General features: G+C 40.8%; 1 protein-coding gene across 1 annotated transcript in view; it reads right to left on the bottom strand.

Moving 5' to 3' along the window:
• iqsec3a (IQ motif and Sec7 domain ArfGEF 3a) overlaps window positions 1–7279 on the bottom strand; it is a gene marked incomplete at its 3' end in the record, with an annotated part of 56652 nt that extends 49373 nt beyond the window's left edge. Inside the window, exon 1 of the mRNA XM_076297237.1 lies at window positions 6036–7279. Within this exon, the coding sequence (XP_076153352.1) occupies window positions 6036–7279 (1244 nt within the window). The remainder of the gene's footprint in view (window positions 1–6035) is intronic.
• Between the last annotated feature and the right edge of the window lie 19758 nt (window positions 7280–27037).

Here is a 27037-nt window from a genome sequence, read left to right on the forward strand (position 1 = left end):
TCGGCTTCATCCAAGGATACCTCATTTTTGAAAATCAGACATACGGGTCAAAAGTTACATGCACACACCTTCACAGACACAAGTTGCATCGAGCATTGAGAACATTGTTTGTGTACACAGAGTTTACTAAAAGAAAGATTTTGAACATCTCACTTGGTTTTTCTGCTTGCCGCCATCTTGCCAGTCAAGGAGTGAGTTGTCCAAAACCTTTCTTTTTAGTAAACAATGTTCTCAATGCTCGAGTTCATGTGTAGAGACACTCATGATACTTCGATCAAAGTTTCATGTTGTGTCGAGCCTTCTTAGTGTTTTAAAAATTGTGATTTTGACGCGATCATGTATCAAAATAGTAGTGCCTAGGGGTGTCGCGATTCTCCAAATCCTCGATTCGATGTAATTTTCGATTTTAAAGTCACGATTCGATTCAATTTTCGATTTTTTTTCTTTTTTTGTTTCAGGGGGCTTTTATTTTGAAACCGCTTTTTATTTTGAAACTGTTCCAACCGCGAGGTTGTAATGTAAACAGAACTAACATTAGGCTAAAACAGAGACGTGAACATAGTGAAATGAAAAAACAGAATGATAATTTGATCGTTTCAGCACACTCCGAAGAGACCCAAGGTTAGTGTTCATGGAATATGTAGCAGCTACTTATCAATGTGCATTTTAAGCCTTAAAGTAACTTTGGACTGTAACTAGATCATCTTTTCACTTGCTAAGTTAGTTTTAATTGACGTGAATGAACGAATACTTCCACACCGATGATTTCAAAGTAGCAAGAGGAAGGTTTGATTTCGGTAGGTTGATGTGTATATTTTAACTGGCTGCAGCCTAAAAATAGAGGAGTGTTGACGCTGCAGTTCAGCATGTGCGTTTGTGCGTCTTGGCATACATGCTGGACGTGACATTGGGGGTGTGGCTGCATCGTCGATTCTACTTTTAAGTTCAAAGTTCGAGATTGAGATGTAATTTCGATCGATTTCGATACAAAATCGAAATCGTGATACCCTTAGTAGTGCCCCTACGACTCCCATTCAAAAGGCCATTTGACCTGAAAACGACAACATGGACAAGCTTAAAAGTGGCGCTTCGGATGTAATTATGCTTTTAAACGAAAGTTTGACTCGGGTACATTCACAAAAACACCCTTGGATGCATTTTGGCGAGAGCTTTGCTTTAAGGTCGAACGCCACTACAAGGTGAAACAGCATATTGCTTGATGTCGGCAGAAGGACTGGTTCTAATAACATGTAGGTCACATGGACAAAGAACTTTTCAAAATGTAGTGCTTAACATGCCAAAATGTTTTTTCCCATCAGTGTCACAAGATATCACAAGACAAGCATATTTCCTGGCGTTACTTTAGGCATGATACTACATTATTAAAGAGAAAAAGCCTTATAATGACATACTCTTGCGAACAAGCCTGCATTTGCTCAATTTCAGTAAATTTCCGATATCAATCAGTACACTTTGGACACTTTTAAGCTGATTACAAACAGAGTAATGGCTCAATCAGAATAAAATTGCCTCATGTAAACATCTCAAGGGATCCGATTCAATCCGATCCGACTAAATTTCCAATCAAATGGAGAGAGGTGGTGTGCTCCATTCTGATAATCTGATCGACTGAAAAATCCACCTGTGTAAACAGTTACTCCGATTGTTTGGAGTACATTTCTTCTTTCTGCGCACATTGAAACATTCTTTCTCATTCTTTAAATAATAAATCAATCTAAAGAACTCTAGCACATCTTTAGAAACAAACCTCAGAGCAAAAATGAAATTTGGTTAAATTAATTATTTGTTTATGTGATGAAACATACATTTTATTTTAGGCTAGGGTTGTCTGTTATACAGGTCACCTTCCTTACATTTTCAAAATCAGATTGATTTATGTTCTTTGTGGATTTAAATGTCAATGATAAGGTTAATGAGACCAATGTTCTATGTTTTCATAACAGCCAAAATTAACGAGGTAGTGCATGGGATAATTTGGCCATTGGAACATAATATATACAGTATATTTGAGAAATTGAAATATCCACATTGTACTTTGATTGCTCATATGAAGTCTTATCCAAAATGTTGACATTTAACACATTACTGCAGGCAAAACATCTCACTTCACTCCTGATGCAAGCAGGACGTAATCTCTTCTAAGATATTTTCTCTGTTATTTTCTCTCTATATGCTTCCCCTAGGCTTTGAAATTAGGAAACATGGCATTAAATTTCATTCTTATGCAGACGATACACAACTATACCTTTCCGTAAAACCTGACGAATTAACTCCGTTAGCCAAACTTGACACATGTATAAGAGATATAAAGACATGGATGACAAATAATTTCCTGCTTTTGAACTCCGATAAAACAGAAGTCATGGTTGTAGGTCCTAAAAAGATGAGGGATATCCTATCCTCATCACAGGCTACATTTACTGATCTTCGACTATCCTCATCCAAGTGTTTAAAATGTAGGAGTTACAATTGACCAAGACCTTTTACTAAGTAATCACATAAAACAGATTACCAAAACTTCATTCTATCACTTAAGGAACATTTCAAAGATAAGGAAGTCCTTATCCTTATCAGACGCTGAAAAATTAATCCATGCTTTTGTAACCTCAAGGATTGATTATTGCAACGCTCTGTATGCTGGCTGTAATAACACCTGTCTAAAGAGCTTACAGCTTATACAAAATGCAGCTGCTCGCACACTCACTAGAACTAAAAAATATGAACATATTTCCCCCATCCTAGCATCTCTACATTGGCTGCCTGTTAAAAGTCGCATTGACTTCAAAGTATTACTTCTAACGTACAAAGCCATTAATGGCCAAGCACCAGAATATATTAAAGATCTCCTAGTCTCATATAACCCGCCCAGACCGTTACGATCACAGAATACTGGCCTTCTTGTAATTCCAAGAATATCAAAAACGACAGATACGACAGCAGAGCTTTCAGCTATCACGCACCCCTCCTCTGGAATAATCTACTCTCCTCAATTCGATTAGCAGACACCCTCCCTATTTTTAAGTCTAGACTTAAAACATACCTCTTTACTGCCTCCCATAGTTAGGTATGGTGCGGTGTGGAACCTCACCCATCTCGGGGATTTTGGAATGGACCACCCTGCTGAGTCCTCGTGTGACTGGCACCCCAGTCGCGCGTGAGATGGTGGTCACTGACCATACCTGCGCTGGTGTCGACTACCCCTCACCATGCCTTAGTTATGCTGCTATAGCATAGTGCTGTCATGGACTTCTCATGTGCCACGCCGTACAACCCCCTCCCCTCTCCTCTCTCCCCTACCCTCTTTCTCTCAACTCTCCCTCTCTTGCCCATTCTCACTATGATTTACTGTAACAATATATAGCACCACTGATCACTTCTTGACATTAACCACATTGATTTCAAGTAATACTAACCCATTCTACATTTCTCTTTCTTCTCCCTTACTGTACCTTACTTGTGAGGTATATCATCACCAGTCATCAACCATCCGTGTGCCTGGCCCTCCTCTTATCCATCCCACCTGAAGTCCCATCCTTGACTGCTGTATTACTGTCCCCCTACCTGGATTCCTGGCCCGTACAGCCCCATCACCTGCCTATGACAACTCTGCCTGGATTCTGTCCTGTCTGCTGACCCACCACTTGCCCCCTGACAACTTTCTTTCCTGGACATTTCCGATGCCGGACTATTGCACTTTCTCTCACTAAATCATGATTAATGCTTTATCATACCGGATACGTAATCATCCCACCTCTTGTAACTTTCACCTCAGGTGCTTTAAACACCATGTCCTATTCTCCACACCTGACTGTCATATGCATTTGTCATTGTTTACAGACCTTACTGTCCGTATTGACCCTAGGCAGATGGGTCAGGCCCTTGAGTCGTGGATCTGCTCGAGGTTTCTTCCAAACATGTGGACTCGAGTCACATGACTTGGACTCGAGTCAGACTCGAGTCATGATTTTAATGACTTCAGACTTGACTTGATAAAATTCTGCATGACTTGCGACTCGACTTGGACTTGAATACTATTCACTCGAGACTTGACTCGGACTTTGCCTCTTTGACTTGTGATGACTTGACATGTCTCGAATCAAAAACTAAATTTCCTGATCGTGGACCAGTCACCCCAGAGACGCTTTCCCTCCGCGACTAAAAAAAATATGAAAAATAAAAATATCGGAGACAAGCGGCCAGAGCACAGTTCAGTGCTGCCGCTACCCCCACACGCGTTATACACTGTGTGTAGGGCACCAAGAGACAGAGGAAGGACCAACATTTAGCTAATAAATAGTAGCTTTACTGCAAACAGATTTGCACTCTTGTTAGAGAGAACGTTTAATGTTAAAATGCACCAACAGCATGTTACATAAAGATGATACTTTTCGAGACCTCTCCATGAAGATCCAACTTGAACTTATGCCATAGGCTACTGCATTTAATTGAGAACGCATCTAAGCACGCACGAGAGGGAGAGAAAACGAGTAGGTTCCAGCTGGCTTGTCATTGTTGATGATGATTGATATCTTCTTTTAAATAAGAAACGTATAAAAGGAAATCGTGAAGGCAACAAATACGAGATTAGAGGAGATTGCGAATTTATCCGGTGCTCACTAGCCTTTGTTATAAACTAGGAGATCCAGGTCACTATGACATACTAGCTGCACTCACTGTGATTTGGAAAGTGGACAAGAAAATGAAGAGTTGTCTTTGCCTTTGTGTAATGGAACTGGTGAGTCTTGAAGTATTCTATAATTTATTTACATGAAGCACATGATATGCCGATTAAAACGCATTCCACTCAGCTACTGTAGCTAGGTGGCTACTGGTTACCAGGCTCATAATTCACTTTTAATTGCAAACAGAAAATGTCAAGCAAGCCTCATGTCATACATGCTTCTCTTTCCAAAGGAATGAAAGCTGCTATATCATGCTTATCATTGTTAATATTGTGCTATACATGTGGCACAAACAATTTTTGTCACTTTAAGTCAAATAAAAGAAAATAAACGGAGAGCAAGTGTGCGGACCTTCTCTGTTACTGAGTTTGTGGACTAGCCATAGGCTGAATGGAGCTGGTAAAAAAAGATCATTATGAGAACGTGCGGACAGTGGCACACAATGGGCTTAAAGTGACAGTGCACCATTTACAAATGAGATAAACAGCATCAAATGTGTAGTATTTCTTAAGAAATTAATACTTTAAAACAAAATTACTGTCATTATTATCTTTTAAATAATATAAAAGTGTTGACCTTGGCTTCCCTTATGAGTCGCCACTGGCAGACAGCCTAATAAATTGTTTGCAGGCAAATCTGTGGCCTAGCGCAGTGAAATGCCATTAGTCAAATCATTACTCATCCTTACAGTGGGCTCCGCAATTTGGAAAAACAATATATATATTTGCAGCTGTGCTGAGTGTCATGTAGCTATCCATTTTGTACAGATTACCCAGGTATGCACATGTCTATATTACACAGGTATGCACATGCATATGTTGTAAAAGATTGCAAGACAGAAACATATTTTAATCTGTATTTATAAAAAAAACACTGTGGATTATATGTAAAAGCTAAAATTATGATTGATAGTCTAATAATGGCATTATTAAGTGAAGAGTACCTGATGACTTGTTTAGGACTTGAAAAAGATCGGGACTTGGACTTGGACTCGACTTGGCTTTGATGTGACTTGGACTTGGACTCGACTTGCCCTTCTCTGTATTTACTTGGGACTTGACTTGGACTTGACTGCTAAGACTTGGGACTTACTTGTGACTTGTCAAACAGTGACTTGGTCCCACCTCTGGTTTCTTCCTATATGTATCTCCAATTCTAGGGAGTTTTTCCTCGCCCCTGTTACCCATGGGCCTTCCTTCTTTCTTCCTTTTCTTTTTCTCATTCTTTTCTTTTTCTCTGATTGCCTACATTCTGTAAAGCGCCATGATACATGTGTAATGTTTTGGCGCTATATAAGCACAATAAATTGAAATTGAATTAAGATATACTCACATGTTGAAAAGGTTGAGGCCAATGCGGTAGAGACGCTTCCGCATAATGTCAGTGGAAAGCGTGGGGGACTTGCAACTGACTGGGTTCTCACAGTGATAACGTGGTAGACTGAGGATCATAGTCTGAAGGGCTTCTTTGGATGAAGCCTCAGAGGCAGAGCGGGCAGAAGTTGATGTGCTGCTACTGCTCATCTGTTCTGAGCTGTTGTCTGTTGCCTCTAATTCACTGTGCTTGGATTCCAGCACCTCTAATACCGGAGATGTGCTTATACCACCACTTACTGCCTGTGGAGGTGCTACAGCAGTGGAGGAGTCGTGTGTGCTTTTTATTGTGAATTCCTCCTCTGAAACCTCTTCTTTCTCTAAGACTAGAGGTACTAGAAGAGGTTTCTCTTCCTGCTGTGGCTGTTCTTCCTCCACAATCTCTTCCACAATGGAAGGAGGTGCAGGAAAATCTCCATCCAGGACCTCCTCAGTCTCTGGCACAACAAGAGTTGGTTCCTCGCGGTTAGCTAGAAGCTGCTGCTGTTCTGCTGCCACAGTATTCTCTTTTGGCATGAATTGTGAATCTCTTGGATCTTCCCCTGCATCTCCCAGTTGGACAAAATTTCCCAGTGACACAGAAGTAGAGGACTCCATCACAGAGGATGACATGTGGAAGTTCTGGCTATCAATCTGCACTGTCACATCCCGAAAAGCCATCATCAACTTGCTGGTATTGCGAGACACATTTTCATGATTCTCTACCTGTGTTGTTATGTGGCTTTGGAGGGCTGTCGGGTTCAACATGTCTCCTTCTTCTCCAAGACCCTGATGTGTCCGCACTGAGCTGAAGCTATCACTACTAAATTGATATGTGCTACCATCCTGGAGAGAACATATAGTCTTCAGGCTCCAATTACTAAGCGCATCATCAATGGACTTGGCCAGTGACTGCACTTGTTCATTAAAAGAATCCTCTAGATCTGTAAGAGTCCCCCCAACAGTGGCTGGTAAGGATGGGGAGCGTGCCAAGGGAAGACCCGCCAACCCACATCCCTCTGCCAGCGCCCGCTCAGCTGAGAAGCCCTCTGTATTCTGCACGCGCACTTTGCGCAGCGAGATGCGACGTGGCAGGCGGCTCTCCAGCAACGAGTTGCGGATCTTCTCAAAGTTCTTGCTGAGCTGGTACTGGCGGAAGGCTGTCTGGATCTTGCAGGCGGCACGGCGAGAGATGAGATGACCCCCATATTTGTGCTCTAGCATTTCGATCTGTTGGAGAGAAGGATGAAAAGGAAAAGTTTAACATACAAAAACATACTGGACCATGCATAGCCTACAGTGTTCTACTCCATTAAATAGCAAACTGTTAATCCCAAGAGTCAAACAAAAAAACATTTAAATTAAACCCAAAAAACATTTCACATAACTCAATCCTTAAAAACTGTTACTCATCACTATAACTACTAGTGTTAGTTTTGGTAACACTAGCAGCAGTAAAGTACCAAATTTGGGAAATGTATGAATTCAAATCATGAAAGAATGGTGTGCATGTAAACATAGTCACTGTATGTGGTTCCAACCATATTCACATGTGTTTAGTAATGTTATTTGCTGGTAAATGTTTTAATGTTTTATTCCAAGAAAAGTGACATTTCAAGAGGTGTACATGTATGGCAATTATTAGCATGACATGGCATGCTTTTGAGATTTCTAGCATAGTGCCCATACATCCCCTTTTCGTTCCTGTAGAAAACCTACAAAAACTTCTCGTGGTTTCTCTGAAACTGTGAATCTGTAGTTATAAAAACATAACTTTTCCTCTGTCTGCGAACTGATAAATTTGTTGTGGAACAAAGGGGAATAATGTTTCAGTCAAGAACTTCTGAAGTTTTGACAAGAACAGTGAAGAGGATGAAAACCATACAGCGGAATGTTTTGAATGATTAATAACCTATGTAATGTAGCAGTTAACTGCCAAACTTTCCCAAAATGCCCTCACGTCATTTTATCCAGATACACAGTGTGCTCAGAGTACATTCTGAATGCTGAAAAATGTGACACACTGAAAAACAATTCTGACAGCATTCTGAATTTAAGTACCAGAGTAGGCTATGCTCACAGCAGCATATTGTTGAGGGCAAGATCCACCACATATAACACATATACAGCCCTAGTTACTGGGGAAGAGCGTAGCCTATAATTTTAAAATGGGAAGTTATTTTCAAATCATGTTTTATATTGAGTTCAGGTAGAGAGAATAAAAGATTAAAATTGAGAATCATTGAAACACTGAAAAAAGAGATTACATTTTTGGTCATTTATCACTATTGATTACAGATGATCAAACTAATCATCATAGATGAATTTTAGATTTACAAAATCAGAAAAATGAGGTCATATTCGAGAAGGTGTTTGAAAAAAATGGAACAAAGTTTGCCAAACAGGTAATGGGCTAACATAAAACTTGAACTCAGTGCTTTCTGGCATCATATTTCCATGGCAACTATGCCCTGCTGGGCTCCTTGACTTTGCTCCTCATCGCTGATAGCACTTGTTTGGCTTTAAACTTTTAGTGAAATCCAAAATAGTGTCGCTGGAGCATTCAAAGTGTAAGCATGACACTTGGTGAAAAGATGCCAAATATCAGTACTATATACTGTACCATGCATTTCTAGAGCCTGCCATATAATCCAATGTCATAAGACAGAAGATGAACAATAATAAGAAGAAAGGCAGAATAAAAGAAAAGGTGGCAACTTCCCTATGCGGCCCCCAATAGCTATATTTGAGACATTATGGGTGCCTATGCAACTTCTCTGCTTGGCCCCCATGAGAAAAGGTAGATTCACAATGGATGTTTGCATATTTATTACTATACTACTATTACAAGTTATTACAATATCGGGGAATTATTGAGTTCTAAAACCAACATATTACAGTATTAGGAAGTTATTACATTATCAGGTTTACTACATTTTCGATGGTGTTAAGATACACATTATTGGGTTTAATTATTATTGCACTATTGGGTTCTACAACAGGTATAACAACCTTATGGCCTTACCACTGGTATACCTCATGGATCAGTACTTGGGATCCTTCTATTTTTAGTTGGGTAAAAGTAAACAAACTCCCTGGAGGGACATCTCAGTAAATAAATCTAATTTGTATAGTGTTATGTATTATATATATTGGTAATAGCCTACTATGGTTTATTACACCACACCAGTAGGGGATGCTATGCTACCTACGATTGTATAGATGTGTGCATCAGTTAATAAAACCAGTGTGGAATTGTACCAAAGTGTGGACGGTTGTCACTCCAAGAGCTCAGCATACTAATGCTAGATAAGTTTATTTGTATAAAAGCAAGCCATTCCAAATTGATGACGAGAAAAGTAACCCACAAATGCCAAAGGATGATGAGGAGTACGAAATGATTGAGTTCCTTGGCCCGAGAGGGAACGAATTGGAAAATGGCCGCACTCATTGGACATACTGTATTGATGCCTTTAACAAAGCCACGAACAATGGTCGAGTTATGTGGAAAGGTTTGAACATTCTGTGCTGCTAATGACTTTCTTCTGCAAAACAAGTAGCCTAGGCGTATTTCTGAGTGTAATAGGGGCTAACACGTATGGACTGCTGCATAGACCCGTTTGGCCTATTAGGCAAACTGAAGTGGGTCTAATGTAGAAGACAGGGAGGATGCAATATGATCAATATGAACAGAGGTGAGAGCAACAGGGTGGTATTCGTTAAGGCAGCTGTTGATTTCTTAGGGACTGGAATGATGGTGGACTTCTTAAAACATGCTGGAATAATACTGTAGACTGAAGCAGGGAGAGATTAAAGATGTCCATAAAGACCTCAGCCAGTTCACAAGCCTTGAGAACACAACCTGGGATGTTGTCAGGTCCTGGAGCTTTGTTTGTATTCACCTTCCTAAAGGATTTACACACATCTCTTTCACATAACTGAAATAGGCAGCAATCTTGCTCTAACAGAGAAGGAGAATAAATTTCCATTTCAACTCCTGCCACAGGCAGTCTGCGGTTTTACCAAGTGCGGCCTGTTTGTACATACCACGGCATGTTTTTATGCGCAAGTTGCGAAGAAAATGTGCCTCAAGTGAGCGCAAAAGCGAGTACATCTGCCCCTCAGTGTAATTGTTGATGTGATCAGCAGCAGTCCGAACAACTCCCGAGTCTATTGTGTTGAAACAGTCACGCAGGGCAGCATCTGATTGATCCGTCCAGCGCTGTACTGAGCAAATTGTAGGCTGCCCTCATTTCAGCTTCTGTCTATAGGCGGCCAGTAGCAAGACTGACGAGTGATACAATTTTTGCCGAAGGCTGGGCGGGGCCGTGCTTTGTAGGCATGGCTGTATGGAGGGATCCAGGATGTTATCACCTCGAGTTGGAAAGCTCACATATTGATGGTACTTCGGTAGAACTTTCTTGAGGTTGGCTTTGTTGAAGTCACCTGCCACGATGAAATCAGCCTCCGGATGTAGAGTTTTGTGCCAATCGATGATTTCATACAGGTCATCCAGCATGTGGTGGAATGTAAACAGCAATGAAAAAGACTGCTGAGAATTCCCTGGGTAGATAGAAAGGCCTGCATTTGACCATGAGATGTTCAAGGTCAGGAGAGCACCCTGTTGTTTGTACATCCACACATCAGCATTTGTTAACCAGAATACCTGACCAGACCACCTCCTCTGTTCTTGCCCGACTCAGTTGTTCTGTTCTGCTAATGGTTGGAGAGTCCCTCCGGTAGAATGACTCTGTAATCAAGAGGTTCAGGTCCATTAAGAGGTCCAGCCACATCTCAGTAAAAACAAAGACATTGCAGTTCTTGATATCCCGTCAGTCTGGCTCTGAAATAATCCAGCTTGTTATCCAGTGATTGGACGTTAGCAAGAATAATACAAGAAAGGTCAATGGACAATGTTGTCTTTTCCTCAATCAAGCTCGCTCGCTACTTCCTCCCCCTCCCTCCCGTGCTGCTCCCGTGCAATTGAAACTCTGCTAAATGCGCATCTCGTCTGTGATTTGCTGGAACAGTTTATGTTTTTATGGGCTAGGTTTGCCCAGGTTGTTTTTGTTGCCGTTTTCGGAGCCTGGGCTGTCCACAGAGATCACATTTTTTTACAGTGTATTCAGGACACAGATAGCTAACAGTTGGTTAGGTGATGTTTGCAGTAAGTGACATTAGGGGCTCTATCATGACAGTCAAAAGTGCATCGTCACTCGTCAAAAGCTTATTCAAATTTAGTAGGATGTCCAGTCCACATTGGGAGGGTTTTCGTTATCAAACGTTGAGCGCATGGCGCAACAAGGTGTTCCTAGGTTTCTTAATCAGTCATGGGGGTGTGTTTGGGACGTAACATCATTTAAACCTGTTACGCCCCAAACACACCCCCATGACTATCTGTCATCTGTCATTCCCTTTAACGGCGCAAAGCGTGATGTCAAATAAATGCATCGGTATTTTGACATTCAACGGCGCATTTGAAGGAGGCTGCTTGCGAGACCGTATGGAATAGTCATTCCACTAAACCATGCTTTACTAAAACCTAGCATAGCCTTCACGCATTTGCACTCCTCTATTATTTGAACACATTGGCAAAGTGAAACTAACTTCACCATGGTGTCAGTAAACGACAATATGCAGTTACTTTCACTATTGACTGACAATGGGTTACCATCGAAAACATAGGCTGGAAAAAGCAACACTTACCCTAATATTGTTCAAATGACTGAATAAAAAACATTTATCCTGCAGAAGAGTTGCTTATATGTCGTGACAGTGCGTCTTCAGCTGTGCTCCATACGTGTCTCTCGCCTCTCCCTTAATCACTTTTAACCGTCATTACCAATTTGCAAATGATGGAGAATAACTACTCATCAAGAGATGTACAGTATTTCGTAATATTTTTATTCTAATTATGTTTCCCATTGTAATCGTGCAATTTGTAATGTTTTGCATGGACGTGCGCTGGTGTGCGTTCATGGATGATAGAAGGACGGTGCATTGTGCATATGACTGTTGACAATGCGCTCTTAAAATAACATATAAACAACTCGCCATAGACTTCTGACCAGGTGTACAATAGCGATTTTTAGACAATGCGCCAGGCCACTCCCTAAGTTGTTAATTGCCACACCCTTGGGCGCATTGTTTAAAAAATAAACATGCAAAATAAGGAATTAAACTTTACGCCGGGTGGAAAACGAGTTTCACGCCATGCGCCAGGGTGCAAAATACAGCCCAAAATGTTTTAGCCTAAAAAATGCGTGGCATCGCTTAGAGCACCTTTAAGATACATTTCCAAAAGATTATTTTATATTCCTTTTTAGTCAACTTAAGCATGGGTTCAAATACTTATGCACCCTACTGTATGTTTACAGAAGATGGATGTAGTTTTGAAAACATATACAGGAAAGTTGCTTATACCAGTGGGAATGTTGAAAGTATGGGTCAAGTTGAACAAAGAGAAAGCTAGATTGCCCCTGTATGTGGTAAATGGGAAGTCACCACCACTGTTTGGCCATGAATGGCTAAGGAACATCAGACTGGACTGGCGTGAAATCAAGACAGTGAGGACAGAACACAAGGCCAGCGAGACTTTGGAAATAGTACTCAATTGGCATGCCAAGGTTTTCAAGGAGAATCTAGGAACACTGAAGGAGTTTGAAATAGGGCTGTCACGATTTCGGTTTTAGGTCGAAAATTGATCAAAATGACACCCTGATCTTGAATTTCGAATCAAAAGTGGAATCGACGTTGCGTCTACATCCCCAATGTCACGTTCAGCATGCATACCAAGAGGGGGAAAAAATCTCCAAAAAAGCTACAACCACTAAAAAAAAGACATTCATTTCAAAAAAAGACAAAAGTTCATTTAACATTAAGGCTAGCCTCAATTTTGCAAGTGAAGTTCTAGAGTCCATAAATTACTAACCTAACCTTGAGTCTCTTTGGCGTGTGCTATAAGTAAGTAAGTAGTAAGTCAAATTTATTTATAAGGCACATTTAAAATACAGTTCACACTGACCAAAGTGGCGTACATAGTGTATTTAAAAAGACAATACATGAATACAGATATCAATCAGATAACAATCATAAAAGGGCAGGGAAAGCCAGGGAGAAGAGATGTGTTTTGAGCCTAGATTTAAAACTTGTGATGGAGGGAGCATCTCTGATGGAAGCTGGCAGCTGATTCCAAAGGCGCGGGGCAGCCACAGCAAAAGCTTTATCGCCTCTTTGCCTGAATCTGGTGCATCTGGACCTACTCTTAGTAAGGAAAAATGACAACTCCTAAACTAAGAGTGAGTCTTCGTAGCTATGGTTGACGTCATTACTCATGCACAAGCTTGATATAAGTGACAACCTTGATTGGCTGATGATTATAAGGCGGTAATGATGCCAAAAAACTCCCCTATGACGATGAGTGACAGGTGACAGGTCTTTGCTAGTGAGAATGCGTGCGCTACACCGCAAAAGATGGAAGATTATGAATAAATAGCCTAAATGAATAAAGAGTAAGACAAAGCAAATAGCCTAGTAACATAATGAAATACACTACGAATTGATGCAGTACCTTTGCAACATGTTTTACATAATCTGTATGAAGACACGTAGCCTATACTATGTAAATAGGAGAAACAATTTCATTTGATTTAGCCTACAATGAAACGTTACATTTAGTTTACATGTTGACAATGATTTTGGTTGTTGTTGGTGGCGTTATTGCATCCCTTAGTTACAATTCACAACTAGAATTGCGGTTCCGAGGAACTGCAAGAGTGGGTTTGATCAGTGGCACGGAACTCGGCCTCATCCAAGGATTCCAACGGTACCTCATTTATGAAAATCGGGCACACGGACTGCATAAAGTGATTATTTTAAGAGATACATTTTCAAACCAGAACTGTGTATAGGTCATGGTTAAAAACGTATCAGAATCTCAGAAATAATCACGTAATGCAGCCAGTTTAAGATTTTTTAAGAAGTCAGATTTTTTAAAGGCAATCAAATTTCTGCTGACTCTCTTCTGGCTGCGGTTAAAGGCCAGCGCCTCCTGAGAGGCCAGAAGGGTCCGTTCTGAGGTTGTTGGCTGCTGGAACCGAAAAAAGGACTGCATTTTCTTAAAAGACAATGTGACTGAAGTGCGGGCAAAGTTTGCACAGAAATGTACGATTTTTCCCACCCTCATCGACCTTGTCATAAAACTTGTTTAAATGATCACACGACGCCTCCTTGCTGCTTTGTTGTCTACATCAGCATTTCTCAAACTTCTTTGACCTGAGGCCCAGTCAAGGCATACTTTGGGGTCATAGGGCCCACCTACATGAACCCACCCCCTCCTCACCAACCCCTATCAAATTGTAATGATATCACAATTATTATTTTTATACTATATTGCCTACATGCACTTCAAAACAGTCAATGTTTAAAGTGCTAAGATTGTTTACAAAAGTTTGTGAAAGCATGCACATCAGAGTACTGCTTTACTAATGTAAAATATAATTAGGCCTACACTAGTTTCATTGTTTTTGCATTGTTGCATGATTGATATGCTATTTAATTACATTTCATTTGAATGCCTGAATGTAAGAATTCAGGAAACACAATACCAGCTTTTAACATTTCTGTTGTTAGTTTATGTAAATCACATAACACATGAACTGTTTACATACTACTGATAGCCCATTACTGTACACAATAATACTGTGCCCATTCATTAACATATATTAAACATCAGGCGTCTTGTTTACACATTTAAACCATATTTGCACTTTGAATTTCGCTTCCAAACTGTAATAACTACATCTACAAAGTCTAAAGAAGATAACCATGTAGTCTGTTCATAGATAAGATAAATTTTGACAGAACTACAGACTTCGTGAAAGTAGCCTAGTAGTCCTACATAAAAGGCTCCATATTCACTTCATTGCAAAATCGCGGTTGGTCTGTTTACACACTAAAACCATATTTATACTTCGAAATTCGCTTCCAAATTGTAGTAACTACATCTACAAAGTCTAAGGAAGATAATCATGTAGTCAGTTCATAGATAAGATACATTTTGACAGAACTACAGACTTCGTGAAAGTAGCCTAGAAGCCCTACATAAAAGGCTCCATTAACTTCATTGCAAAATCGCGGTTGGTCTGTTTACACACTAAAACCATATTTACACTTCGAAATTTGCTTCCAAATTGTAGTAACTACATCTACGAAGTCTAAGGAAGATAATCATGTAGTCTGTTCATAGATAAGATACATTTTGACAGAACTACAGACTTCGTGAAAGTAGCCTAGAAGCCCTACATAAAAGGCTCCATTAACTTCATTGCAAAATCGCGGTTGGTCTGTTTACACACTAAAACCATATTTACACTTCGAAATTCGCTTCCAAATTGTAGTAACTACATCTACGAAGTCTAAGGAAGATAATTATGTAGTCTGTTCATAGATAAGATACATTTTGACAGAACTACAGACCTCGTAAAAGTAGTACCTAAAATGAGTGTGATAAATGGCCATCACGTAGCCTAAAGCATATAGCACTAGCATATGACAACAGCAAATAGCTAACGTTTACGTTAGCCTAACTTACTTATCGTTGACGTTGACCCGTTGACGTTGACGTTCTTTTTAATAAACTGCCTGTAGACTTACACAGTTCTGAATGCTTCGGTTTACATGTAGATACCCTCATTATGCTACGGTGTGAGTGTGTTGCTATTTGGAGCCTTGGTAGCTATTTATTTTTACTACGTTTAGTTCAAGTGCTCTGGTTCAAGCATCGTTGTGTTTGGTGGGTCAGGTGACGAGCCATCGGATCACATCACAGCACAGCACCCAGAATGCATTGCAACACACCGTCTTAAAGGGACTCATCGTTAGGTCGGCTTTAAATAGCATACAGAACCTATAGTAATATAACGTTGTCTGTAAGCTCCACAGATCGTGGCAAGACAATTGAATTGAGTGTACACTTCTTAATGAGTAACTTAACTTGAATAGTGATGCGTGGATGTGCATAATATCTGTATGAATGCGTGTTTCTCAATGTAATAATCTATACAACTGTACACATGACTGTGTTTGAATGGAGCTAGCTGGGCATAGAACTGGGCTGAATGGATTGGGAAAATACTTTATTTATTTATTTTTTTAATGACCTATATGAACATGGTTTGGCTTTAAACCTTTACACTTAGTGCTGGCAAGGCATTGAACTGGGCTGAATGGATTTGGAAAATATATATTTTTTTTAATGACCTGTATCAACATGGTTTGGCTTTAAAAAAAAGATGAGACAGCGCTTCGCGCTGTCTCATCTTTTTTTACATTACCTTTACACTTAGTGCTGGCAAGGCATTGAACTGGGCTTCATTCAAGGATTCCAACGGTACCTCATTCATGAAAATCGGACATACTGGTCAAAAGTTACATGCACACACCTTCATATACACAGACAGCCCAGCCCAGCCCAATATAGCTCTGCCAGGTGGCTTAGAACTCTTCCAGGTGCAAGCTTAAGCAATTAGAGCTGTGATGTCACAATCGAAATTTGAATTCTGAACATTCCGCCATTCATTTCAATGGGCCCAAAAAACGCAGAAAAACGGGAATACCGCGAAAACGACAAGGGCCAGCGACACGAAATCAACAAGCAAGTTACACCGGTTCGGGCCTGAATTTTTGGAGTTCGAACCGCGTCGATAGCTCAAACGGTCTAGGAGCAGTAGTTCGGCCAAAAAGTGGGTGAACGGGAATAATAAACTAGAATTGCGGTTCCGAGGAACTGCAAGAGTGGGTTTGATCAGGGGCATGGAACTCGGCCTCGTCCAAGGATTCCAACGGTACCTCATTTATGAAAATCGGACATACGGGTCAAAAGTTACATGCACACACCTTCATATACACAGACAGCCCAGCCCAGCCCATTAGAGCTCTGCCAGGTGGCTTAGAACTCTTCCAGGTGCAAGCTTAAGCAATTAGAGCTGTGATGTCACAATCGAAATTTGAATTCTGAACATTCCGCCATTCATTTCAATGGGCCCAAAAAACGCAGAAAAACGTGAATACCGCGAAAACGACAAGGGCCAGCGACACGAAATCAACAAGCAAGTTACACCGGTTCGGGCCTGAATTTTTGGAGTTCGAACCGCGTCGATAGCTCAAACGGTCTAGGAGCAGTAGTTCGGCCAAAAAGTGGGTGAATAGGAAGATATAATAATAACTAGAATTGCGGTTCCGAGGAACTGCAAGAGTGGGTTTGATCAGGGGCATGGAACTCGGCCTCATCCAAGGATTCCAACGGTACCTCATTTATGAAAATCGGACATACGGGTCAAAAGTTACATGCACACACCTTCATATACACAGACAGCCCAGCCCAGCCCATTAGAGCTCTGCCAGGTGGCTTAGAACTCTTCCAGGTGCAAGCTTAAGCCATTAGAGCTGTGATGTCACAATCGAAATTTGAATTCTGAACATTCCGCCATTCATTTCAATGGGCCCAAAAAACGGAGAAAAACGGGAATACCGCGAAAACGACAAGGGCCAGCGACACGAAATTAACAAGCAAGTTACACCGGTTCGGGACTGAATTTTTGGAGTTCGAACCGCGTCGATAGCTCAAACGGTCTAGGAGCAGTAGTTCGGCCAAAAAGTGGGTGAATAGGAAGATATAATAATAACTAGAATTGCGGTTCCGAGGAACTGCAAGAGTGGGTTTGATCAGGGGCATGGAACTCGGCCTCATCCAAGGATTCCAACGGTACCTCATTTATGAAAATCGGACATACGGGTCAAAAGTTACATGCACACACCTTCATATACACAGACAGCCCAGCCCAGCCCATTAGAGCTCTGCCAGGTGGCTTAGAACTCTTCCAGGTGCAAGCTTAAGCCATTAGAGCTGTGATGTCACAATCGAAATTTGAATTCTGAACATTCCGCCATTCATTTCAATGGGCCCAAAAAACGGAGAAAAACGGGAATACCGCGAAAACGACAAGGGCCAGCGACACGAAATTAACAAGCAAGTTACACCGGTTCGGGACTGAATTTTTGGAGTTCGAACCGCGTCGATAGCTCAAACGGTCTAGGAGCAGTAGTTCGGCCAAAAAGTGGGTGAATAGGAAGATATAATAATAACTAGAATTGCGGTTCCGAGGAACTGCAAGAGTGGGTTTGATCAGGGGCATGGAACTCGGCCTCATCCAAGGATTCCAACGGTACCTCATTTATGAAAATCGGACATACGGGTCAAAAGTTACATGCACACACCTTCATATACACAGACAGCCCAGCCCAGCCCATTAGAGCTCTGCCAGGTGGCTTAGAACTCTTCCAGGTGCAAGCTTAAGCCATTAGAGCTGTGATGTCACAATCGAAATTTGAATTCTGAACATTCCGCCATTCATTTCAATGGGCCCAAAAAACGGAGAAAAACGGGAATACCGCGAAAACGACAAGGGCCAGCGACACGAAATTAACAAGCAAGTTACACCGGTTCGGGACTGAATTTTTGGAGTTCGAACCGCGTCGATAGCTCAAACGGTCTAGGAGCAGTAGTTCGGCCAAAAAGTGGGTGAATAGGAAGATATAATAACTAGAATTGCGGTTCCGAGGAACTGCAAGAGTGGGTTTGATCAGGGGCATGGAACTCGGCCTCATCCAAGGATTCCAACGGTACCTCATTTATGAAAATCGGACATACGGGTCAAAAGTTACATGCACACACCTTCATATACACAGACAGCCCAGCCCAGCCCATTAGAGCTCTGCCAGGTGGCTTAGAACTCTTCCAGGTGCAAGCTTAAGCAATTAGAGCTGTGATGTCACAATCGAAATTTGAATTCTGAACATTCCGCCATTCATTTCAATGGGCCCAAAAAACGCAGAAAAACGGGAATACCGCGAAAACGACAAGGGCCAGCGACACGAAATTAACAAGCAAGTTACACCGGTTCGGGCCTGAATTTTTGGAGTTCGAACCGCGTCGATAGCTCAAATGGTCTAGGAGCAGTAGTTCGGCAAAAAAGTGGGTGAATAGGAAGATATAATAATAACTAGAATTGCGGTTCCGAGGAACTGCAAGAGTGGGTTTGATCAGGGGCATGGAACTCGGCCTCATCCAAGGATTCCAACGGTACCTCATTTATGAAAATCGGACATACGGGTCAAAAGTTACATGCACACACCTTCATATACACAGACAGCCCAGCCCAGCCCATTAGAGCTCTGCCAGGTGGCTTAGAACTCTTCCAGGTGCAAGCTTAAGCCATTAGAGCTGTGATGTCACAATCGAAATTTGAATTCTGAACATTCCGCCATTCATTTCAATGGGCCCAAAAAACGCAGAAAAACGGGAATACCGCGAAAACGACAAGGGCCAGCGACACGAAATTAACAAGCAAGTTACACCGGTTCGGGACTGAATTTTTGGAGTTCGAACCGCGTCGATAGCTCAAACGGTCTAGGAGCAGTAGTTCGGCCAAAAAGTGGGTGAATAGGAAGATATAATAACTAGAATTGCGGTTCCGAGGAACTGCAAGAGTGGGTTTGATCAGGGGCATGGAACTCGGCCTCATCCAAGGATTCCAACGGTACCTCATTTATGAAAATCGGACATACGGGTCAAAAGTTACATGCACACACCTTCATATACACAGACAGCCCAGCCCAGCCCATTAGAGCTCTGCCAGGTGGCTTAGAACTCTTCCAGGTGCAAGCTTAAGCAATTAGAGCTGTGATGTCACAATCGAAATTTGAATTCTGAACATTCCGCCATTCATTTCAATGGGCCCAAAAAACGCAGAAAAACGGGAATACCGCGAAAACGACAAGGGCCAGCGACACGAAATCAACAAGCAAGTTACACCGGTTCGGGCCTGAATTTTTGGAGTTCGAACCGCGTCGATAGCTCAAACGGTCTAGGAGCAGTAGTTCGGCCAAAAAGTGGGTGAATAGGAAGATATAATAATAAGAAAACTTAAGAAGAACAATAGTGGGCTTGCTGGATCAAACCCACTAATAAGAAAACTTAAGAAGAACAATAGTGGGCTTGCTCCGCAAGCCCACAGCATGGCTTTCAGCCATGCTGTGGTCTTGCTGGATCAAACCCACTAACTAGAATTGCGGTTCCGAGGAACTGCAAGAGTGGGTTTGATCAGGGGCATGGAACTCGGCCTCATCCAAGGATTCCAACGGTACCTCATTTATGAAAATCGGACATACGGGTCAAAAGTTACATGCACACACCTTCATATACACAGACAGCCCAGCCCAGCCCATTAGAGCTCTGCCAGGTGGCTTAGAACTCTTCCAGGTGCAAGCTTAACCCCTTCAGACCTGATTTTTTTCTGTTGAGCAAAAAAAAAATTATTCAGCTGATTTTTACTCCTCTCCAATGTAGAAATAAAGGGGAAAAAATTATTATTTGATAAATCATGTGTTTATTACTATTTTTTAATGTCCATTACAATGGACGCCTCGACTAAATAGGTGTAAAATGACATGAGGACTTAGGGAAAAAAACACTATATTTTTTACATATAGTATTGAAAGTAATAATCACATATGACTTAAACATTTGGAACTGGATGTTTGCATGTGTCTAAATGTTTTTATATGTCTATGAGCAGGTCAAAACATGCACATTAACTAATGTGCCAGATTGCGTCTACACAATACCTGTGGTGCAAGTACAAAATGTTTAGCAGTTTTCAATATACACACACAGTTTGCGTTGTTTTTTGCATTTTGCACTGTTGTTCTCACACAGTCTTGTGAACTGAACTGTTAAATTTATTTTTTTTAATTACATGATCCAATAGGAACACCGGGGGTATTTTTGCAACATATTTGCTTGTGTATATGGAGGGAATGTGCTTTACTAAAGTGTGTGTGCTCATTTTACTAAATTGTGCGCTCAATTTTGTAAATAGTGTGCTTGTTTTACTAAACAGTGTGTTTATTTTACTACATTGTGGGCTCATTTGCTAAATTGCACTCATTTTATTTCATCACATTCTCATTTTAATTTTTGGAAAAAGAGCACACAATTTAGTAAAATACGTGTACTTTTTAATAAAACGAGAGCACGATTTAGTAAAATGAACACACTATGTAATGTAGTTAAACGAGCGCACAATACACAAAAATGTGTGCACAATCTAGTATAACGAGTGCACAATTTAGTAAAGCGAGCACATGATTTAGTAAAACAAGTGTATGTTTTCTCAATACATAGAAAATCTTGCAATGACACCCCCCAGGAGATGTCATTGCAAGATTGTTTTTGTATATCAAGATAATATACGCTCGTTTTACTGAATTATGCACTTATTTTACTAAGAGTGCATTTGTAAATTGCCACTCCAAGCGCTCTGAGCCAACTCTTAACTTTTAACCGTTCGTAAATTTGGACGGTGGGTGGAATTATCGTTCGTTTATTCAAAGTGTCACACTCTCAGAGCATCCAGATCGTACTCTGGGTACTGTTATACTAACAAGAATAGATTGTAATATGGTTAGAACGGAACCCTAGAGCAGTCATTGCAAGATATTATATATCCAGAAAACGTATACTCATTTTACTAAATTGTGTGCACATATTGCTAAATCGCAGAAAAACGGGAATACCGCGAAAACGACAAGGGCCAGCGACACGAAATCAACAAGCAAGTTACACCGGTTCGGGCCTGAATTTTTGGAGTTCGAACCGCGTCGATAGCTCAAACGGTCTAGGAGTAGTAGTTCGGCCAAAAAGTGGGTGAATAGGAAGATATAATAACTAGAATTGCGGTTCCGAGGAACTGCAAGAGTGGGTTTGATCAGGGGCATGGAACTCGGCCTCATCCAAGGATTCCGACGGTACCTCATTTATGAAAATCGGACATACGGGTCAAAAGTTACATGCACACACCTTCATATACACAGACAGCCCAGCCCAGCCCATTAGAGCTCTGCCAGGTGGCTTAGAACTCTTCCAGGTGCAAGCTTAAGCAATTAGAGCTGTGATGTCACAATCGAAATTTTAATTCTGAACATTCCGCCATTCATTTCAATGGGCCCAAAAAACGCAGAAAAACGGGAATACCGCGAAAACGACAAGGGCCAGCGACACGAAATTAACAAGCAAGTTACACCGGTTCGGGCCTGAATTTTTGGAGTTCGAACCGCGTTGATAGCTCAAACGGTCTAGGAGCAGTAGTTCGGCCAAAAAGTGGGTGAAAAGGAATAATAAATAAACTAGAATTGCGGTTCCGAGGAACTGCAAGAGTGGGTTTGATCAGTGGCACGGAACTCGGCCTCATCCAAGGATTCCAACGGTACCTCATTTATGAAAATCGGGCACACGGATCAAAAGTTGTCTGCATTAACGCAACATCCAATAAGCTAAAACGCATAAATAACATGGTTGCTATGCTGGTTGCTATGGTGGTCGCTAGGTTGACATTACAGGGGTGGTTTCTAGGTTGTTGCTAGGGTAATTAGTTAGTTGCTAGTAAGCCATCTTAAGCTGACTGCATAAAGTGATTATTTTAAGAGATACATTTTCAAACCAGAACTGTGTATAGGTCATGGTTAAAAACGTATCAGAATCTCAGAAATAATCACGTAATGCAGCCAGTTTAAGATTTTTTAAAGGCAATCAAATTTCTGCTGACTCTCTTCTGGCTGCGGTTAAAGGCCAGCGCCTCCTGAGAGGCCTGAAGGGTCAGTTCTGAGGTTGTTGGCTGCTGGAACCGAAAAAAGGACTGCATTTTCTTAAAAGACAATGTGACTGAAGTGCGGGCAAAGTTTGCACAGAAATGTACGATTTTTCCCACCCTCATCGACCTCGTCATAAAACTTGTTTAAATGATCACACGACGCCTCCTTGCTGCTTTGTTGTCTACATCAGCATTTCTCAAACTTCTTTGACCTGAGGCCCAGTCAAGGCATACTTTGGGGTCATAGGGCCCACCTACATGAACCCACCCCCTCCTCACCAACCCCTATCAAATTGTAATGATATCACAATTATTATTTTTATACTATATTGCCTACATGCACTTCAAAACAGTCAATGTTTAAAGTGCTAAGATTGTTTACAAAAGTTTGTGAAAGCATGCACATCAGAGTACTGCTTTACTAATGTAAAATATAATTAGGCCTACACTAGTTTCATTGTTTTTGCATTGTTGCATGATTGATATGCTATTTAATTACATTTCATTTGAATGCCTGAATGTAAGAATTCAGGAAACACAATACCAGCTTTTAACATTTCTGTTGTTAGTTTATGTAAATCACATAACACATGAACTGTTTACATACTACTGATAGCCCATTACTGTACACAATAATACTGTGCCCATTCATTAACATATATTAAACATCAGGCGTCTTGTTTACACATTTAAACCATATTTGCACTTTGAATTTCGCTTCCAAACTGTAATAACTACATCTACAAAGTCTAAAGAAGATAACCATGTAGTCTGTTCATAGATAAGATAAATTTTGACAGAACTACAGACTTCGTGAAAGTAGCCTAGTAGTCCTACATAAAAGGCTCCATATTCACTTCATTGCAAAATCGCGGTTGGTCTGTTTACACACTAAAACCATATTTATACTTCGAAATTCGCTTCCAAATTGTAGTAACTACATCTACAAAGTCTAAGGAAGATAATCATGTAGTCTGTTCATAGATAAGATACATTTTGACAGAACTACAGACTTCGTGAAAGTAGCCTAGAAGCTCTACATAAAAGGCTCCATTAACTTCATTGCAAAATCGCGGTTGGTCTGTTTACACACTAAAACCATATTTACACTTCGAAATTCGCTTCCAAATTGTAGTAACTACATCTACGAAGTCTAAGGAAGATAATTATGTAGTCTGTTCATAGATAAGATACATTTTGACAGAACTACAGACCTCGTAAAAGTAGTACCTAAAATGAGTGTGATAAATGGCCATCACGTAGCCTAAAGCATATAGCACTAGCATATGACAACAGCAAATAGCTAACGTTTACGTTAGCCTAACTTACTTATCGTTGACGTTGACCCGACACGTTTATAAGTTAGACCATAGACTGATAAGGACGTCCATCAAAATTCCGTGTGTATCCTGTGTATCTTTCCTGCTGCTATCCTGTTGCCTTTTCCCTGTTGTTCTGGCAACAAGGTTTTTACGCGATATTTGCCACATCCCAGAGAGTTGTTGTTTGGTGGGTCAGGTGACGAGCCGTCGAATCACAGCACAGCACCCAGAATGCATTGCAACACACCGTCTAGAAGGGACTCAGCGTTAGGTGGGCTTTAAATAGCATACAGAACCTATAGTAATATAACGTTGTCTGTAAGCTCCACAGATCGTGGCAAGACAATTGAATTGATTGTGGACTTCTTGCTGGGCAACGATGAGTAACTTGATTAGTAATGCTGCGTGGATATGCATGATATCTGTATGTAAGTGTGTTTCTCAATGTAATAATCTATACAACTGTACACATGACTAAGTTCAAATGGAGCTAGCTGGGTATAGGACTGGGCTGAATGGATTGGTGAAATACTTTATTTATTTATTTTTTTAATGACCTATATGAACATGGTTTGGCTTTAAAAAAAAGAGGAGACAGCGCTTCGCGCTGTCTCCTCTTTTTTTACATGACCTTTACACTTAGTGCTGGCAAGGCATTGAACTGGGCTGAATGGATTTGGAAAATATATATATATTTTTTTTAATGACCTGTATCAACATGGTTTGGCATTAAAAAAAAGATGAGACAGCGCTTCGCGCTGTCTCATCTTTTTTTACATTACCTTTACACTTAGTGCTGGCAAGGCATTGAACTGGGCTTCATTCAAGGATTCCAACGGTACCTCATTCATGAAAATCGGACATACTGGTCAAAAGTTACATGCACACACCTTCATATACACAGACAGCCCAGCCCAGCCCATTAGACATTGCCAGATGGCTTAGAACTCTGCCAGGTGCAAGTAATCAACTCTAGCAGCAGAGCTCTACCAGGTGCAAGTAATGAGGTGCTGTGATGTCATAAAGCCCCAGCATTCCGCCATTGATTTCAATGGGCCCAAAAAACGCAGAAAAACGGGAATACCGCGAAAACGACAAGGGCCAGCGACACGAAATCAACAAGCAAGTTACACCGGTTCGGGCCTGAATTTTTGGAGTTCGAAACGCGTCGATAGCTCAAACGGTCTAGGAGCAGTAGTTCGGCCAAAAAGTGGGTGAATAGGAAGATATAATAATAATAATAAGTAAACTTAAGAAGAACAATAGTGGGCTTGCTGGATCAAACCCACTAATAATAAGAAAACTTAAGAAGAACAATAGTGGGCTTGCTCCGCAAGCCCACAGCATGGCTTTCAGCCATGCTGTGGTCTTGCTGGATCAAACCCACTAATAATAATAATAAGAAAACTTAAGAAGAACAATAGTGGGCTTGCTGGATCAAACCCACTAATAAAGAAATAAAGAAAACTTAAGAAGAACAATAGTGGTCTTGCTGGATCAAACCCACTAATAAATAAAGTAAACTTAAGAAGAACAATAGTGGGCTTGCTGGATCAAACCCACTAATAATAAGAAAACTTAAGAAGAACAATAGTGGTCTTGCTGGATCAAACCCACTAATAATAAGTAAACTTAAGAAGAACAATAGTGGGCTTGCTGGATCAAACCCACTAATAAGAAAACTTAAGAAGAACAATAGTGGTCTTGCTGGATCAAACCCACTAATAAAGAAAACTTAAGAAGAACAATAGTGGGCTTGTAATTATTACCTCGTGGTTGAGAGCTGTAGCCGCATGTGCATTTCAAAACACTGCAACATGAAATGCCACAAAAAGCGGTTTAGGATTGTTTGTGAATATGTCTTAGTGAGTTAGGAGTCCTCTCGACTTATTTTAAGCTGTCCCAGACTTAGGTGCTACTTTTAGGTCAAAAATGCTTCGTGAATTAATTAGTCAAAAACAATTAAGAGTCCTAAAGTTACAAGTGGCACGCCCATTATTTTTAGGAGTTGCTCCTAAATTCGCCAGTTAGGAGCTACTTTTAGCCTTAAAAGCCCAGTGCTTGAGGGAGTCCCAGGTAAAGTGAATTATAGTAATCCAGTCGTGATGTAATAAAAGCGTGAATTACTTTCTCCAGGTAATTAAATGACAGACAGGGTTTCAATTTAGCGATGAAGTAGCAGGCGAGATGCTAATGGTCTAATCCGATTCAATCATCTACATGTATGCTAGGCTGGAATTAAAAGTAGTATAGCCAGACTGCCAGAACGGCTGGATGAACTGGAGAAAGGTAAAAATCAATTGTTTAACTCGAGGGGAGGTGAAAAATGAGTGTAATTCCCCAAATGGCGGAATATCCCTTTAAGCCTTCCTTACACCAGAAGACTTTGACAAGATTTGGGAAAAAAAGATTGTAGTCTTTTGAGCAAAGCTTGAATGGGGGGCATTAGTTAAAAGACTCAAATTAACACTCCCCTCTATGTCAACACTATTTTTTTTGCATTGATGTGCGACTTAAAAGTAAATGTTCCAATCAATGATCTAGGCAGCACATTTTCTTCTATCTCCTTCATTTTACAGTCTAATGGTTACTAACTAGAACGGCTCGGGGTCAAAGGTCATACGGAATCGATTAATCTGCATTATTTTTTTTAACTCATTGAGTGCCAAAAACGTATTATTACGTTTTTCCTTCCCATGCGTTGAGTTACGTTTTTAGCTTTATTTTTAAATTACGAAAGTACACACTCTAACACACCTTATATGTGATTTTGGGAACTCTGTGATGAATGGAAATGAAATATATGACGATCGAAAACTCATGAAAATGCACAATATGGACATTTTATCATAACTCGGTTGCCGCTTTGGGTCGAATCAGTGACGCATGCACGTCAGCTCAAAACCAGGCCATTTTCGTGGGTCTATCACTAGGTGGCAGTCTCGCCAGGT

This window comes from Alosa pseudoharengus, unplaced genomic scaffold, assembly GCF_046254945.1.
Source record: "Alosa pseudoharengus isolate Yale_2024_CS ecotype anadromous, Long Island Sound unplaced genomic scaffold, YU_APseudo_1.1 YU_APseudo_1.1_scf_20, whole genome shotgun sequence".
Lineage (NCBI taxonomy): Eukaryota > Metazoa > Chordata > Actinopteri > Clupeiformes > Clupeidae > Alosa > Alosa pseudoharengus.